Raw genomic sequence first — 19,263 nt, 5'->3', positions numbered from 1 at the left:
TCTAAGTGTCTAGGTGGCTGCTAGATTGTTATTTGCATTGTGGAATTGATGGCATTTTTAATACCCTGAACCTTGTCATTTTTTCTCTGTAAATCTCATAATGAACCTGGAGCTTTGACTTGCGCCATTCCCGCTCGGCCCTCCGGCACTCCCTTTTCTGTGCCCTGACCGAGTCATCATTCCTCCATGGCGCTTTCTGCTTATCTTTAACCATTTTAACCTTCATTGGGGCAATGGTGTCCAGAACATTCAAAACACTCGAAGTTACAGAGTTCAACAAATCATCAACATTAGAACATGAGGCATTTTCAAAGTGTATCATTTCCATGAACAGTGCACCTGTTTTATCATTTATGTGTCTCCTTCGAACAACTGCAGGACCAGCCGCTGGTTTGGGAATAACAGACATGTCAAAAAAGACAGACATGATCAGACAGAGCAACATCCACCACATTGACATTTGAAATATTTACTCCTTTTGTAATGAGCAGGTCCAGAGTGTGTCCTCTGTTGTGGGTGGGCTCGCTGACATGCTGAGTCAGAACAAAGGTTTCAAGGACAGAACTGAGCTCTTTAGCGTTTCTGTCAAACACATTATCCACATGTACATTAAAATCACCTGTAATGACTAAACCATCAAAGTCTGTGCATATGACTGAAAGCATCTCAGTAAAATCATCAATAAAACTCAGACAGTGTTGGGGAGGTTTGTATATGACTAAGTAGAGTATGGAGGGGGATTGTTTTAGCTCCATTTTGAATGAAACATACTCAAAAGATGAAAACACCCCAAATGACAATGTGTGAGTAACTAAATTATCTCTAAAAATGCACACACACCTCCACCTTTTTTGTTTACTCATGTTTCAGATTCAAATTTGAAGTTGGGTGGAGTTGATTCCACTAGAATTGCATTACCTGTGTTTTTGTCGAGCCATGTTTCAGTTAAAAACATAAAATCAAGATTAAAAGAGGAAATAAAATCATTAATTAAAAAGGACTTGTTACATAAAGATCTGACATTGAGCACAGAAAGTTTCAGTAGGACTGGATGTTATCTTCTTACAGGGAATGTGGATTAAATGTCTCTGATTGGACACTAACTGTCCTTCTGTTAATCAGTCTACGTGGTGTAACTGTAGATATAGCTCCATCACAGGGCCTCAGCATGATATTATTTTTATCATGACTGTATGTCCTGAGACAGCAGAGGCCCTGTGTGTCCTAGCTCTTGTTGATAACAGCTCTGGGGGAGGGCAGGGAAGGGTGAGCTGGGGGAAGTTTGGGTGAGGGACCAGGTGAGCGCCAAAGAGGAGCAGGGAGGAATTTGGGTGAAAGACGAGGGGGGATAGGTGGGTACGGGGAAGAGTTCAGCATAGTTGATGCCAGAACTCTGGATTGCGCCATATTAGGGGACCCAGGGCTGGTCTGTGGGCAGGGGAGGTGATGTGGGTGCTGCTGCGACTGAAACCTCTGCTGGGGCTGTCACAGACAGGTTGACAGCAATGTTCCCTCTAATTTTTCTCGAGTCTGAGCAAATACACAAACTCCTTGAGCGGTCCCATGGACCACTGTGAGCAACATCAGACCTGTGCACTGTGGTCATGCTGCATCGCATCCATCCAAGTTAAATGGTTTATTAAAAGAATCAAATTACCACATTTACATTTCTGTTATAAGACTTTTAATTAAGTGCTTATACAATGAAAATGACAAAAATCTTGCTCATGACCTGTGTAGTATGTTAATGCTATTGGAAGTATAAATATTTAATTTTAACTATGGCAAAACATGAGCTTCCAACCAAACCAAGCCAACTGTAAACTCAAATGTTGAAAACACGCTTAACATTTTTATTATAAAGCTGTGACTTGTATTATGAGTAAAAGCCATTGTGTGAAGCTTTTGCTGTGCACTGAGTGAGATTGTCCTACTGTGGTCTGGGAGACAGTCCGGTAACTCTTTTTCAGTATATGACACGATCATTTGATTTTTACAACTCAAACTAGTGACTGTATTCAATGACCAATACACACATCTGCATTTGCACACCCAGCTGCTCTATTACTGTACATTTACATATCATATCAAAACACAATATATAATGTGTATTTGTATATAAAATATATTCAAAACAAGTGGTATGGGTCAAAATAAATATATTTACAGACTGCACACTGCAAACAGTGAACAAACACACACTGGAAACTAAATGTAACCTGGATATAAAACAGTAATGGTAATAATACAGTGAAAAAAGTTCATAGGATAAGTTACAATTTAAAAAGGTTAAGAAAGTATAAATAAGTTCATAAGTTGTGTAAATATTGTTAAAAACTATTTAAAGTCTATTTCATTTGTTAGATAATATCTTTAAAAAAAACAAAAAAACAATTGAACGCACCTGGAAATAAGTTAAAAATGATGTAAACCGTATATTGCAGTAAATATATATTTTATTTATTTTATTTTGATTCCACAGGAAGTGCCATATGTGTGTACTACTTTTGGTGTCTTATCTTTGTATTAACTTGACATACGTAAAACCGGAAGTGCATGATGTAACACTTGTGTCTCGCATTTTGAGGATAAAAACTAGGTTTTTGGACTGTTAGCTCGACAGTTTTGTATAGAGACCTATGTTGCATTTGTTTTGGAGAGTAAAGGAGCGTTTTTCAGCTCGAAGACGGACCTGCACTCGCAAATATTTAATTAAGTTAAGTCACTAGCTCAAGTTTAGCATCTGCTGGCTAAGCGGGTGTGTGCGCATCTGAGGAAAGCTAAGTTAACACAACGTGCTAGAATATATTTTCTCGTGTTCTTGGCCTGAGGCACGAAGATTTTGAACTGTGAGGAGCTTTTGACTTTTGAAAGTGAGTTTGCCGATGTTTTGCCGGACCGGTATACCTGAGAGGAGCGAAGCAGAGAGGACCAGTGGACGTGACCGCCCGTGATCTTGGTAGAACGAGACCACGCCGCCATCTTAGGACACACTGTTGCCTTCTTCCCAGAGTAGCTATGACCTTCTAAAACCAGGTACTTTTGGATATAATTTTGTTTGGCTCGTAGAGTGAAGCGGCCACTAAGTTTTTGGTCTCCACGTTCCCAAGCATCGCTCAGGCCTGCAACAGGGGGTTTATAACTGCAGTATAATACTTACCTGAAGCATGTGTGTGTGTGTTTGGTGTGTGGACCCATTTTGTTCTATGTAGTTAATGGTGTTTGTTATATATTTCTGAATTTGCTAACTCAGTAAATTTAAAGTTGAATATTTTAACTCTGGTTTGATCATTTTCTTATTGACAGTGTGTGATTAAAGGTGCTATTATCTTAAAGGGTAAGACATGATATAAGTATTAGACTTAAGAAGCAGTAAGTATTTTATAATCTATATTTAAATTATTGTTAAAGGAGTTGAATAGGAACTCAGGGGACCTTATTACACTGGGTGTAGGTGGGCTACATAAAAATACACTGTACATGTGACAGTGTGACAGTCATTCTGTGACAGAGGTTGGAGGATCGACTCCCGCTCAGACCAACTTCTGTCATTGTGTCCTTAGGCAAGACACTTCACCCAAGTTGCGTGTGCGTGAATGATTGGTGGTGGTGCAGATTGGCATTAGCTAATGCTAATAATTACAAATAATACACGTTTGACCCACAATTAAGTTAAAAGCAGAATAAACCAAGCTTACCGATCAGGAACAGCATCCAGTCCATCAAAACATAAGGTCCTCTGCTCTTGAGTCCACCATGAGATCTTCACTCCGTTCGCTCCGGGTCCGAGATGCCTCTAGTTTAACTTGTACAAACATCCACAGTGTCCTCGGTCGCGTACTTCCTTTGTTTTGTCCGTTTCCTTATGTTTAAAACGCAAAACTGATGCAAAACAGTGCGTAAAATTACGCAATTATGCGCGCGTAATTTTCCCGATCTTTGCCCGAGGGCGGGCCGTCGGAACGTTAAGGGGTTAAACAGCACTTAGAATCATTAGCGAGTTTTCACTCCACGTCGGCTAAAACACTGGTAGCAGCGCATGGGGACGCCTGTCAATGACGTTGATAAGCTGTTCAAATACGTATGTGAATCACATAAGTGGCTGGAGCAGCTCGTCACCGGTCACACTCACTGACTCACATTGAAAAATAGCGCAGAATGAATTGTGTGTTTTTTTTATTTTCAACTCCGGTTCGATTTTTCTGTGCGCGGAGACCGTGTCAGCAGTGCGCAATTGCGCACGCGCGCAGCTTAGAGGGAACAGTGGTTGACAGATTTTAATTTTTGTTTTAATATGGATCATACCTGGACGACTGAGGGATTACACTAACAACTTTCATTAATAAAAAGGTTACACAGAATATTTGGTCAGATGCCCTTCCTCATACTGCAAAATTCAGTCAGGTATAAAGCGTGGAGGCCATCTGTCAGGTTCTTCAGGCAAACCAGGTTCATGTGGTGGACCATCCTTTGTTTCTGATTTGTGCACAGGATTAACAAATAGAATTTTAACCTTAATGACAACAGAATAGAAATATTAACACTCCCCATTGATGCTGACAGGTCTCCTCCCAGTTTACATTTTAAAGGCCTTTCCCAACTCTGTATTTAGGTCATGTGGTGATTGTGCAAATGTGAACGCACCCAAAATTATTAAGTAAAATGTTGCTCAAGTAACCCCACTTTGGTGACTTATTTTTTTTTAAAAAGTAAAAGAAAAAATCAAATTACACAAATTAAAAGATTACACAGACATCTTTCATATAGAGGTTTTACACGGAATATTTAGTCTATGCCAGATGCCCTTCCTCATTCTGCAAAATTCTTACCGTCCGGTATAAAGCGTGGAGGCCCCCTGTCAGGTTCTTCAGGCAAATCAGGTTCAGGTGGTGGACCATCCTTTGTTACCCCTGTGCACAAATCAGAAACAAATAGAATTTTAATCTTAATGACAACAGAACAGAAACATTAATACTCCCCATTGATGCTGACAGGTCTCCTCCCAGTTTAGATTTTAAAGGCCTTTCATTTCCCAACTCTGTATTTAGGTGAGGCTATAGTAACAAGTTCACAGCCGCAGGTGAATCATAATTGATGAGCATGGGAGGTTTGCATAAGCTGATAAGACCAACAAGCAACCACGGACTCAAACCTGCTTGAAGACAGACTCATTTTAAGAAGAAAACCACAAAACTGTAACGTAACTTCTCTAAAGGTACCACTTCTCAAAATGATTGGGTTTATTGTGCAATCTTAGGGTGACCTGTCGTCCCTATTTACCAGGGACAGTCCCAATTTTGAGCCTGGTGTTTCCTGTTCAGCAGATTAATTTGTCCCAATTTTATACAAGAAATGTCCCAGATGTCTATTTTTGACCAATTTGAAATCATCCTCGCACTTCCTCTTCCACTCCCCGGAGGACATGCTGCTGCTCTGTACAGCAATGGGCGATGGTTACAATCAGGAAGTAAAGGTACATTTTGAGTGGAGCGGCGTCAATCCCACGGTCAATGTGCGCACCATCACAGCGCCGTGATCCAGCCCTCTTAAAGGAACAGGAGACAGGGCCGCATAGCCCAAATGTGAATGTAGGAAAGGATTGCATTCATGTACAGTATAGTAGTTTACACAGCCTTAAAGTGTTGGCCCTACTGTTTATGGGTAACTCAAAATGATGTATTCAGTTAAGAAATAAAATGATCTGTGTTTACTTGAATTTACTTAAACAATTTGCAAAGTGGGGTTCGGGGACCCCTGAAGGATTTGCACATTTTAGTTTCTTCAGTTATGGTCATTTTATTCAAGTAGACAGCCTTACCTCTATCAAAACCTTTACAGTATCGGTATAAACATTGTTTCTCAGGGAGTAATTCAAGAATTCTGGATTGGCCAATTCATTGTTTATTTACTGTTGAGTACTGGTTTGGTCCAAGTTCAAATTAGGCTTTTAGCAGCTGGTTGCACTCACCACCACCACTTTCTTTGCCAGTAGACCTTCAGCAATTATGCAACCATTAAAAGTAATGAAAAATATAGAAAAATATCCTAGTTATTTAAAAGTTATTAAAATGAAGTTTCGTCACCCCTGCTGAGACTTAGATGTGCAACTGGTCACATATGATTGGGTCAGTAGACCTGTGTGTAGACCTGCACCATGTTTGAAAGTAACTGATTAGTTTAATTAAAAAAGTATAATATGTAACTTTTCTGGTGGCGAATCTGTCACATTGTTGTCACCATGGAGATGTTATTGCTTTGTCAAGACTGTTCCTCTTAACTATCTTGCATTTGTTTCATTGTGGGCATTTCTGTTGCTCAAAAATACCCCTCTCCACAGACCTGACTTGTAACTTTACACACAGATGGAGAATTCAGTGTCATACTGTGATACATTCCAGGCAAAGCAGAAAAGCAAGTAGTGAACCCTCCAGCACGTAACATATTGTACCTTTAATGAAATAACAGCACTATAATTATAACAGCTCACACTTCCCAGCTCAAGATAAAGGATGTGATACAATTTTAATCCAACTTGTTTCTCTTTTATTAACCACGACTTTGCATTCAAACACATTTTGGCTTGACAAAGTGCAGCATACTGATCAAATTAAACCATCTGTGGCAGCAGTGGCTCATTTATTTGGGTTGATCATCACTGAGCTCCCTGTGAACATTGTGTTCCAAAATCCATTGAGAAACTGGTTCTTCAGACGGTGCAGGAAGTGGACATATCTGACACCAGGACCATAGCCAGAGAACACGTGGGACACCTAGAGGACAAAAGACATAAAGGCAAGGGAGAATATTGTGAAATTCAGTATATATTCTGTTTAATTACTGTAGATATTGGCTAGAGGTGAGCAATGTATAAAAAACACTATTACAACAATATTTGCAGATATTGTTTTTGAGATATAGAAAATTAGAATGTTAGCTATACTGTCTGCATTTTACATCTTTTGAAGGTGCACCAATGTAACTTTTCAGGAGGGGGATCCGCTACCTTCTTTTTTCTATGGAAATGCTGTCGTTTTGCCTGGAAAGTTCATGTATTATAGCATTAAACTCATATTCCACTTCTATTACCATTTACAAAATTGCAAAAAATTAAATCCTAGAAAAACATTCTTATGGTGAGCGAGGATGCCTCTCCACAGATCTGAACTGAGGCTAGACCTGGTGGTGTCAACTGCTTGTCACCATGGAAATATATATGTTTAATGCTATATTGTGGAACATTCTGGGCAGAGCATTAACCTTTCCATGGATACAAGCAGGTGGTGTGTTATCCTTCACCAGAAAAGGTTACATAGCATAGCTTTTATCCCTGGCATTAAATTACACAGCATGTCACCTCAGAGCTAAGCCTGTTAAATTTTTAGAAATGTTATTTATCAGAGAATAAAGTGAATACATGTTTATATTCTGAATGAGACAGGATGGGACTGACCTCCTTCCAGTTGTGAGAGTAAACGCTGCGGTCCTCCGTGGGGTTCACCGTGTGCTCTGCGATCACTGTAGATTTGTCAGCTCCCAGTAACTTCACATGGAGCTGGTAGATGAACTCATGCAACTGGCTCTCCTCATACCTAATCAATTATAGACATTTGAGCCATCATACACCTCCTAGTATATCAACTGACACTTCATTAGTCATTTGTTTAATTATAGTGAGACAAATAGGTATTTGAACACCCTGTGATTATGCAAGTTCTCCCACTTAGAAATCAGGGTCTGAAATTTTCATTTTTAGGTGCATATCCACTTTGAGAGATATAATCTAAAAAAAAAATAAAAATCTGGAAATCACATTGTATGATTTTTTAAAATAATTTATTTGTATGTTACAGCTGCAAATAAGTATTTGAACACCTGTCTATCAGCTAGAATTCTGACCCTCAAAGACCAGTTAGACCACCTTTAAAAAGTCCACTTTAATCCTAAATTAAAAGCACCCGTTTGATGTTGTTAGCTGCATAAAGACACCTGTCCACCCCATACAATCAGTAAGACTCCAACTATTAACATTGCCAAGACCAAAGAACTGTCAAAATGCACAAGAGACAATATTGTGGACCTACACAAGGCTGGAAAAGGGCTACGGGGCAATTGCCAAGCAGCTTGGTGAAAAAAGATCCACTGTTGGAGCAATTATTAGAAAATGGAAGAAGCTAAACATGACTGTCAATCTCCCTCGGACTGGGGCTCCATGCAAGGTCTCACCTCGTGGGGTCTCAATGATCCTAAGAAATGTGAGGAATCAACCCAGAACTACACGGGAGGAGCTGGTCAATGACCTGAAAAGAGCTGGGACCACCATTTCCAAGGTTACTATTAGTAATACACTAAGACGTCATGGTTTAAAATCAGGCGTGGCACAGAAGGTTCCCCTGCTACGAATACACTGTATTAAGGAGAGGATGACCGGGGCCATGTATTGTGAGATTTTGGGGAACAACCTCCTTCCCTCAATTAGAGCATTGAAGATGGGTCGTGGCTGGGTCTTCCAACATGACAATGACCCAAAGCACACAGCCCGGAAAACCAAGGAGTGGCTCCGTAAGAAGCATATCAAGGTTCTGAAGTGGCCTAGCCAGTCTCCAGACCTAAACCCAATAGAAAATCTTTGGAGGGAGTTCAAACTCCGTATTTCTCAGCGACAACCCAGAAGCCTAACTGATCTAGAGAAGATCTGTGTGGAGGAGTGGGCAAAATCCCTCCTGCAGTGTGTGCAAACCTGGTGAAAAACTACAGAAAACGTTTGACCTCTGTAATTGCAAACAAAGGCTACTTTACCAAATATTAACATAGATTTTCTCAGGTGTTCAACCTGTACTTATTTGCAGCAGTAACATACAAATAAATAAATAAATAAAAAAAAAATCATACAATGTGATTTCCAGATTATGTCTCTCACAGTGGAGATGCACCTAAGATGAAAATTTCAGACCCCTCCATGATTTTTAAGCGGGAAAACTTGCAAAATCACATGGTGTTCAAATACTTATTTGCCTCTCTGTAGTGACACATGGGCAAACATACCAGTCTTGGATCACAATTTCAGGTTGAAATTGATCAAGTAGTTCCTCCCACAATCCTTCAGCCTTCAAGTCCACCATCTGCTCCATTGTAAACCAGCTGAGAAGATGATAATAAAAAGTCAAGTTAACAAAATGAAATAACACACATCACAACATGTTATAGTGACATCTGCTGATGAAAGTGACACTGTACAACTGATCCATAGGCTAAACACAAGTGTGAAATTATTATACATTATGTAGAAACAGAGAAACAAAAAAACAAAACAAATTATGGCAGTACAACAGAGACACTTACACTTAGGATTAAAGACATAGACTGTATATATAGATTCTTTATACAGTCTACGGTTAAAACTGGCATCACTGAATCTAAAAGACCAAACCTGAGATAGTAAGTGCACTTGCCTGGCCTGAGGCAGGGCACAGATCACTGCTCCTGCTGGGATGCCACTTGTATCATAAGGAAGGACCTCTGAGCTGGTGGTCCAGCCACTGAAGTCACCTGGCCAACAGTGGAACAGAGCATTATTGATGTGTGTGTCTCCACAAGGTCATTGTTTGGGGTGCATTCACACTTGTTTGGTCCCGTTCTAGTCCTGGTTTAGGCCTGGTTTAGTCTTGGTTTAGTTCTGCGTGTAGTCACAAGTTTCATGTGGTGATTGTGCAAATGTGAACACACCCAAAATTATTAAGTAAAATGTTGCTCAACTAACCCCACTTTGGTGACTTTTTTTTTTTTTTTTTTTTAAAGTAAAAGAAAAAATCAAATTACCGGTACACAAATTAAAAGATTACACAGACATCTTTCATATAGAGGTTTTACACGGAATATTTAGTCTATGCCAGATGCCCTTCCTCATTCTGCAAAATTCTTACCGTCCGGTATAAAGCGTGGAGGCCCCCTGTCAGGTTCTTCAGGCAAATCAGGTTCAGGTGGTGGACCATCCTTTGTTACCCCTGTGCACAAATCAGAAACAAATAGAATTTTAATCTTAATGACAACAGAACAGAAACATTAATACTCCCCATTGATGCTGACAGGTCTCCTCCCAGTTTACATTTTAAAGGCCTTTCATTTCCCACCTCTGTATTTAGGTGAGGCTATAGTAACAAGCTGACAGCTGCAGGTGAATCATGATAATTGATGAGCATGGGAGGTTTGCATAAGCTGATAAGACCAACAAGCAACCATGGACTCAAACCTGCTTGATGACAGACTCATTTTAAAAAAGAAAAAAAGGATTTAATCAGCATACATTTGTTTTAACACAAAAAACATTAACGTAGCTTCTCTAAAGGTACCACTTCTCAAAATGATTGGGTTTATTGTGCAATCTTAGGGTGACCAGTTGTCCGTATTTACCTGGGACAGTCCCAGTTTTGAGCCCGGTTTCTCCTGTCCTAGCAGATTAATTTGTTCGAGTTTTATACAAGAAATGTCCAAGGTGTCTATTTTTGACCAACTTGAAAACTGCTGAACATGGCGAGAACACAAAATAATCTACTCAATTGTACTGACAGAAGTCTCTCAGAAGTGAGAGACGTGCGCATAATGTGCTAAATTTCACTTAAGTGTACAGGTCCCAAAATTATATTAGTAGTTTAGAGACAGTGGTAACTGTCACGCCCCTTTATGGCTTTGAGGTGAATTGTTTTAAAAGTACCATAAGGAGATGAATTCTTCAACAAGTTTCTGTTGAACGGTTTGGCTTCATAAACAGATCTCCAGTCCACGCTGTCAGGCATCGGCGCGCCCTGCAGACCCCACTCATCCTCGCACTTCTTCTTCCACTCCCCGGAGGACATGCTGCTCCTCTGTACAGCAATGGGCGATGGTTACAATCAGGAAGTAAAGGTGCATTTTGACTGGAGCCTGACAGCGCACGGCGTCAATCCCACGTTCAATGTGCACACCATCACAGCGCCGTGATCCAGCCCTCTTAAAGGAACAGGAGACAGGGCGGCATAGCCCAAATGTGAATGTAGGAAAGGATTGCATTCATGTGCAGTTTAGTAACTTACAGAGGCCTAAAACTTTGGCCCCTCTGTTTACGGGTAACTCAAAATGATTTATACAATTAAGGAATAAAATGGTCTGCGTTTACTTGAATTTACTTATTTAAGAAATTGCTTTGCAAAGTGGGGTTCGGGGACCCCTGAAAGACATCAGAGGGACTACAGGCTCCCCCGAATCTTGTTTATTCAACAACAACTTAAGGGATAAACGTTTTTTATTCTACAAAGCGCCAAAAGGAAAATCTCCATTTGGTGCTTTTGAAATCAGTTTGACATCATATTTTTTTTAACTACTTAACTACTTAAAATCAGTGTACACATGCAGCCATAATGTATGTGTGTAAATGTAAGAGAAAAAAACAGATTCTTTTGGAGCCCCCGGGATCACGAGATTAAAACGGGAGTGGCTGTGGGAGAGACTTTGGCAGTGGCTGATTTAGGCTATTTATCGTACTCCTTTATAATAAAACCCTATTTATTTGTAGGTTAAACTACGTGTTTATTGCACTAGCAGACAGACACACCTAAGAGAAAAATGCTGCAGTTTTATCAGTTCTCTGTCTTTACATTGTACTTTGACCCTTTATTGCAGCGTTAACATTGTTTTACACACTGCATAAGCTATACATTTTACAATTTAAATGGGTCTGCTGCCATGAATACTGCAATGACAGACACTGACAGGTTTTTCAAGGTCCACAGGCATAAAATATGGCCTCTAACCCCTTCAAAAATGTAACAGTAATGTGTAATTTACAGTAGTGTCTTAAATCTAAAATGTCTCCCCCAAGTGGACCTTTTGATATAAACTATTGTTAGACTCAAAGGGCACAGGACATACAAATGAATGCAGTGTTAAACTCTAACCGGAGTTAAAACTTAGTTTGACTTGCTACATTAAAATAAGACAGTGTTCAATATTACTGACAGCCTATTGTTTTAGTTTCCTGTTTATATGCGCAATTTTGAGGACTTTTCACCATTCAAAAGATTTTTTTTTGCTTTGAATTATTAATTGCTATGGCAACAGTGCAAATTTTTCTGTCACTCTGAAACTCAAGGGTAGGCGAATGTGACATCAGAACAGTAGGTTAGGGTGACCAGATGTCCCTAAGTTTTTGTTCAAATACAGAAAAGTATGCTTGAAAATCACCAGAAGGTCAAAATAAGCACTCAGTTACAATGATAGAAGTTTCCCATGTTCTACCAATTCACAAGTGAGTTGAGAATGGACTGAGTGCTTAATAATGGTCTTAATCACATGGTATTTTCACAAGTTTATTATTATCAATCACTCCGACCCGGTGTGTCCCAGTTTTAATTTTGAAAATCTGGACACCCTACTAAAGGTGCATGTTCACAGGTTAGGACCAAGGCCATACGAGCAACAGAGGGCAGTATATACCTCCTCTAAGTTTCACTAAAGTCAACGATGGGCATATGTTCCTTTGACTGGTTGGATTATGTTTTGAGTAAGAGTATTGTATGACTGGAGCTGCAGTTATGTAACAAACTAGTGGCAATTGAGTGGCATGGGTTGATTTATAGACAGGTGCTTGTGTCTGTAGTACAATAAGGCTGTCTCTGGGGAGAAATACGCTCTTAAGTATGTCGATGGCACTTCAAATGGATCAACGCTCATTTGTACAAAGTGTTAAAATGTTGTAATGCTGCTATTTAAAAACAAACAAATGTCTCCACTCTGATGCCCGATGCAGCAAAACGTTTGGTCATCATAATAACTGCACACCTGTTCTTAGTACTAGAGTAGCTCACACCTGTCTTGGCACTGTGCCCCTTTGCATTGTGGGTATTGGGGTGACTTCTGAGTTGGATCACAAACAATGAATAGGTTAATCAATTGCAATCATTGAAGCTCTTGGAGGAAAGAAAAACATATTACAGTAGCAGAGGGATTACACATAATCATTATTTGCAGCACTGATATTGGATAAATACTAACGAACGTAGTGCGACCATTTCACATTATAAAGTTATATTATAGACTACATTATAAATATACACATAAGGGCTACAACTAAACATGATTTTAGTGGTCGACTAGGAAATGATTATTTTTAGTTCCTCAACTGGTCAAACAATTATTTCTTTTGTTCATGGAGATATTTTAAATAAAGGTTGGAATTTGTTGAGTGAAGGCTTGAGGTTAGAGAATATTTATGCATAAAGTGTAGAATTGATATAAATAAGAAATTGATTCTTATGAAATGTCTTTTGTGTTTTAGAGTCTGTGTAGTACAAATAGCAGTTACTAATCAAAACACAATTACAGATATTTTAACAGTCGGCTGGTCATAATTATGCACTGCACACTGCAGTGTATAATAAACACTGGAACCAAAATGAACTTCACAACAGTTTAAAATGACAAACATTTTTATTTTTCCTCTTGGTTCATTTGAGTTTCCATGACATTTATTTATGGCGATCTCACATATTCATTGCTGAGCTTTATTCAAGTTTGTTTGGTCAGTCTCATTTATACAATACAACAATGGTTCTTGATGGTTCTTAGGAAAATGCAAAAATCTAGTTCAGAAAATTAACACAAGTTATAAAGTGCCTGCTGTGATAGGACAAGACTACAAAAAACTGACTCGTTGAAATTTAATCTTATGAGCAGGAGCTTCTGTGTGACAGGCTGCAGATGGAGGGCAAATATAGCCTCGAATGGACCACTCCAAGCACACGTGACCCTGGAGCTTTGGTTTCAATGGAGAGTCTGCAGACTCTGTGGCAAGTACAGCTCTGCACTAGAATTCACCATCAGTGTGTGCTCTCACAAAACATAAGGGAAGGAGTGCTTCACTTGGATAAAAGCACAGGTAAAGTATATGATGGTGGAAGTATTAAATATAGATCGTCATAAAGATTATATTATTATCCACTCAAATACTTTTTGTTGCCAGGTAGGTCGCTGTTTTGTTGCCTGGTACACAGTGTTACTTTCCAAAATACTCTACACAGTTCATGAGGATCTCTGTAAAGTGAACATTTCCTCTGACTTAATTTCCTTATGCAATGAATAGAATGCAGTGCTGCACACAGCTGCAGAGCGACACTGAGCTATTCTGACATAGGTCAGGGCAGTTGGCACAAATTCCTCTCATGGGTCACCCCCGTTACTCTTTCAAGAAGGTGTTCTGGAATACTACAAACTAATATCCTCCTCCTGGGACTCTCTCTGTGGGGCAGATAAAGATTCAATACTACTACCAGTGTAATACAATACAACCAAAACAGTCTTAAGTCCATTCCCTGTGCTCACTGTACAGAGTATTCTGCACATTTATCGGCTTTCATTTGGAGTATTTCTATGAGACAGAGCATCCAATGCTCACTAAGAGATCCAGTAGCTACAGTATGGTGGTTCCTCATATTCTCATATCATGTCTCTGTTGCATAAGTGTTCTACACTGATATTTTTCAGCGGGCCGCTGTCGGCTCTGGTGTCTTTAACCTTTACTCTCTGGTACAATTCACTGAATCAAGGCAGATATAGGACTATCTACAGATACTTTTACTCCACAGTACCCAAAAGTCGTGTTTAACTCAGAAACTGTGTTGGGACTAATTTGGCATGCCTCGTTTTAAGGACAGACAGCAGACAGCTGTGTAACAGGAGACATGGCCTGACTGAAGAGAGGGCAGTGGGAGTTGTGGACATTAAACCTGCATCGGACCGGGCCAGAGGACAAACAGTGACGTAGATGTGTAGTACAAAGTGGAGGGCTGATATTTAAGGGAGGAGGCCACACACTGTTATTGGTGCTGGCAGAACACAGTGGTAATCATATAAGCAACTGTAAGAAGCAGGTGTCATCTAGACACACCACTTTGAGCTGGGACATCCCATAAGCGCGGCTGCATGGGGTGCCCCAGAGTTGGAAAGCTGCCAACGTTAACACTCACAAGAAACCATTACAAATAATGATGTAACCTTTATACAAATACTTAAATATAAGACTAAACCAGTGTGTTCACTTTTTGTTGCAAATGCATTTTTACATGATGCATATTTTGGTGCTATGAAGAAGGTATTTTTTTTAAATTCTGTGTTGCAAATTAAAAGGGCCTGATAATGGTATTTAAGTGTAAAGCATTTTATAGAGCTGGGGTTCCTGTGGCATTTGTCTTACCCAGAAACTACTGGTGAACGCACCGATAGTGTGAATCATCACTGAGGTGAGTTTGTGAAGTGTCAAATATGGCTTAATTTTCCTTCAACGTTCCACCTGTCACTTAATCTCCCATTGAAAACGTGATATCTGTTAATGAGTTTAACAAATTGAGCAGGCTTGAATCAAGGGTCTAAAGGTTTGTTATTTGGTTTCAAACAAAAAACTGTTGAAGTTATAAGCCCAAAACGAAGCGTCTAAAAATGTGTAATTTTTTATGTGACTGTGACAAGCAAATAGAAACAATTCTTTACATGCTAAGAGGAGAGCTTATATGAAGAGTAAGTGATTTTAGTTTATTTATTTTCATATTCCGATTAAATTAAATTATTTTCAATTTGACTTAATTAATATTATTTTGAGTAAAACTGAGGAAAGGGTTTGACTTTCCACTGTAGTAAAGTTTTGATTTTTCTTCTGATACTTCTTTTCAGATGTATATATTGTTTCTAATTTTGAAATGTCATTGTTTTATTTTTTCTCTCTCATCACACAATATTAAAATGTCAATCCAATGGACAAACAGCTCTCAAGCACTACTGGAACTATGTATTTGGATTACCACTTCAATGTTATAATTTTGTAAAGAAATGGTACTGGATGTTTCTTTGTTCAGATAATTTAAATTCCCCAAACCAGGGTGCTCTCTCTTTCACATGAACTTAGTGGTGCTATGTATGGGACACAGTGGGTGAGAGAGGGGGGGGGTGGGGGTCAGCTGTAGCCCCCCTTCTAAGATGACTGAAATGCAAGTGTGGCCCTTCATAAACTGTTCCCACTCTGAGAACATTGGTACCAGCCAATGAGGGGCCAGCAGGCACTAAAATGGCCAGGCCAATGGCTGCACATGTCCGAGTATATAAAGCAGAAACAGTGGCCACCACATTTGGGTGACCCCTATTTTGGCTGTGGTGAACAGGATCTGATCCCAAGGACTGTTACCTCTGTTCTTGTCTGGTGTGAAGGTAAAGCCATGTCAAATATATCGTTTGGTAAAATGTTAGAAGAATATGAGCACTCCGGAGCACTAATGCAGATGTATTATAGCAGAAAGGGTGTTTTTTAACTCCTTGGGTAGCTACTACAATTTATACCATTTGCTGTAAATTGTTTGATTATATTATGAATCGTATATGCAATAAGCTCTTTTGTGGTGGTTTATTTTTTTAACGTTTTATGAATAAGGAAACTGTGATAGAGATACTGCATTTGTGACATTGTGGTCTTAAGGACTGCTGCATGTAATTGAGACATTTCTATGTAGTAGTGTGTTTTAAGAGAGGTGTGGAGAATAGTTCAGTGAGAAAAGTCAGCTTGTTCATGTTGGAGAAAAGGTGTGAATCAGAGACCTGGTGATGTGTGGTGCCAGCAGAACTCAAATGCTGCACATACATGTTAGGGACATTTTGCAGAAAGGGTACAAGTCAGGCGCACTGCTGCTAAAGATAGTCCCTCCACACAGGCTCCTCCCTCATCTATTTCAGCTTGATATCTGAGCCTTCACGAATTGAGCGACACTTGTTACCAAAAGTCTGCAGCTGTCTTGCTTAATGTGCCCTGTACCTAATATGAGATAATATGATAGATAATATGACTTCAATTATACAGTTATTACAAATTGTTACAAATGCAGTATTAACAGTATTATTAACAGTATTATTTATAATTCAAACTTACCAAAATTCTGGCTCTCTACTGCAGTGTAAGAAAAGCAATCATGCCTTTCGGAAACACCCACAACAACTTCAAACTCAACTACAAAGTTGAGGAGGAGTACCCCGACCTGTCCAAGCACAACAACCATATGGCCAAGGTCCTGACCAAGGAGCTGTATGGAAAGCTTAGGGACAAGCAGACCCCCAGCGGCTACACTCTGGATGATGTCATCCAGACTGGAGTTGACAACCCTGGTGAGAAAATCACAGAACATTAAAAATAATTACACACAGTTATCTCATATGTTGAGTACCTGTCTCACCTTTGCGTCTTCCTCCTCTGCTCAGGTCACCCCTTCATCATGACAGTTGGCTGCGTCGCTGGTGATGAGGAGTCCTACACAGTCTTCAAGGATCTGCTGGACCCCGTCATCTCTGACCGTCATGGTGGATACAAGCCCGATGACAAGCACAAGACCGACCTGAACTTCGAGAACCTGAAGGTGAGAATACTAGCAGTATACTAGAACACAAACCTTTGTGAACAGGTTTACTTTGTACTCACTTTTGGTCTGTTTCAGGGCGGTGACGACCTGGACCCCAACTACGTCCTGTCCAGCCGTGTGCGTACCGGCCGCAGCATCAAGGGATTCACCCTGCCCCCCCACAACAGCCGTGGCGAGCGCAGAATCATCGAGAGGCTCTCTGTTGAGGGTAAGTTCAAAAGTTTCCTAGAAGATGTTCTCACACTGGAAGGTGACTGACTAAAATCTGGCCCTGCAGCTCTTACCAGCCTGGATGGTGAGTTCAAGGGAAAGTACTACCCCCTTAAGTCCATGACCGATGCTGAGCAGGAGCAGCTGATTGCTGACCACTTCCTGTTTGACAAGCCCGTCTCCCCCCTGCTGACCTGTGCTGGTATGGCCCGTGACTGGCCCGACGCCAGAGGCATCTGGTGAGGGACTCTTAAAAGATCCTGTTTTTGTAGATGTAACTTTAGTAGATGTAACTTGAGATTTTAAAATAATCCTTTTCTCAGGCACAATGACAATAAGACCTTCCTGGTCTGGGTGAACGAGGAGGATCACCTGCGTGTCATCTCCATGCAGAAGGGCGGCAACATGAGGGAGGTGTTCAGACGCTTCTGCGTTGGTCTGACCAAGGTATACAGTTGCACACATCATAGATTAATGTGAACAGTTTTCTCTCCGAAAGAAAACCTAAAATAATGCCATTACCCCTAGATTGAGGAGATCTTCAAGAAGCACAACCACGGCTTTATGTGGAACGAGCATCTTGGCTACATCCTGACCTGCCCCTCCAACCTGGGCACTGGCCTGCGTGGTGGTGTCCATGTCAAGCTGCCCAAGCTCAGCACACATGCCAAATTTGAGGAGATCCTCACCAGGCTGCGTCTGCAGAAGCGTGGCACAGGTCTGCACAGTTTCATGGATATATGAAATAACATGTGTATTATGTCCTCAGTGGACCTTCAATTTAACCTTTTACTTTTCTTCCAGGTGGCGTGGACACTGCCTCAGTGGGTGGTGTATTTGATATCTCCAATGCTGACCGTCTGGGCTCCTCTGAGGTGGAGCAGGTGCAGATGGTGGTTGATGGTGTGAAGCTCATGGTTGAGATGGAGAAGAAGCTGGAGAAGGGCGAGGCTATCGACAGCATGATCCCCGCCCAGAAGTAAAGTGGACACTGCTCCAAAGCTTTCACATCTCCCACAGGTGTGCAGAGGAAACAGCTGCTCTCAGAGACTCTTGACTCTGCTCTCCTGCTTTACTTCCTTCCAGCCTTGTTTACCGTCCTGTGTCCTTTTTCACGTTCTTATGTTGGTTGGTAACATCCTGGGATCAGCCTCCACTGAGCTGGGTTTGCCTGGCATAAGTGGCATCACCAAGTTTTTGTTGTAAAAAATATGGATTATTGAAGCTGTTCATATTGCTCAATAAAAAGTACCCCAAGTAACAACACAACAAACCATTTTAGAGTTTTCTGTGTGAAATTGGCATGATTATAACTAGGTCTGTCACATATTTTGAAGCACAATATATTACTATATAGAAATATCATGCTACTGATGCCACTGATACAATAACATTAATGCAAGATAATCTCAGTAAGACATTTTTAAATCAACAGTATCATTAAAAGGCCTGAGCTGCAACAAATAAACAGCAGAATGTTCCAGTAATTAGCCATAGATGTCACTTATTCAAACTCAAATGTTTTGTTCTGCAACAAAAAATACCCAATATCTCCCCACTTTTACAAAAGAAACTGCACACACGATAAATATAGAGCCCCAAAATATATTGTTCTAGCTTTCGTAGATAGAGT

General features: G+C 40.3%; 2 protein-coding genes across 2 annotated transcripts; one reads left to right on the top strand and one right to left on the bottom strand.

The window, feature by feature from the left end:
• Positions 1-6,529: 6,529 nt before the first annotated feature.
• LOC117381284 (F-box only protein 50-like) lies at positions 6,530-10,951 on the bottom strand. Its single transcript, XM_033978218.2, has 6 exons — positions 10,709-10,951; positions 9,921-10,001; positions 9,450-9,546; positions 9,043-9,138; positions 7,451-7,589; positions 6,530-6,770 (listed from the first exon to the last, which is right to left on the bottom strand). The coding sequence occupies exons 1-6, from the start codon at positions 10,848-10,850 to the stop codon at positions 6,633-6,635; spliced, it is 693 nt and encodes a 230-aa protein (XP_033834109.1). The 5' UTR covers positions 10,851-10,951; the 3' UTR covers positions 6,530-6,632.
• Positions 10,952-16,115: 5,164 nt separating this feature from the next.
• On the top strand, positions 16,116-18,903 carry ckma (creatine kinase, muscle a). The gene is made up of 8 exons (XM_033978345.2): positions 16,116-16,224; positions 16,961-17,169; positions 17,263-17,417; positions 17,496-17,628; positions 17,698-17,869; positions 17,954-18,077; positions 18,159-18,348; positions 18,435-18,903. Exons 2-8 carry the CDS (start codon positions 16,977-16,979, stop codon positions 18,611-18,613), a joined length of 1,146 nt encoding a protein of 381 aa, XP_033834236.1. The 5' UTR covers positions 16,116-16,224; positions 16,961-16,976; the 3' UTR covers positions 18,614-18,903.
• Positions 18,904-19,263: the final 360 nt, after the last annotated feature.

This window comes from Periophthalmus magnuspinnatus, chromosome 14 (assembly GCF_009829125.3).
Source record: "Periophthalmus magnuspinnatus isolate fPerMag1 chromosome 14, fPerMag1.2.pri, whole genome shotgun sequence".
NCBI lineage: Eukaryota > Metazoa > Chordata > Actinopteri > Gobiiformes > Gobiidae > Periophthalmus > Periophthalmus magnuspinnatus.
Note: the sequence above shows the minus strand (reverse complement) of the source record. Positions and strands in the feature narration are given on the sequence as shown.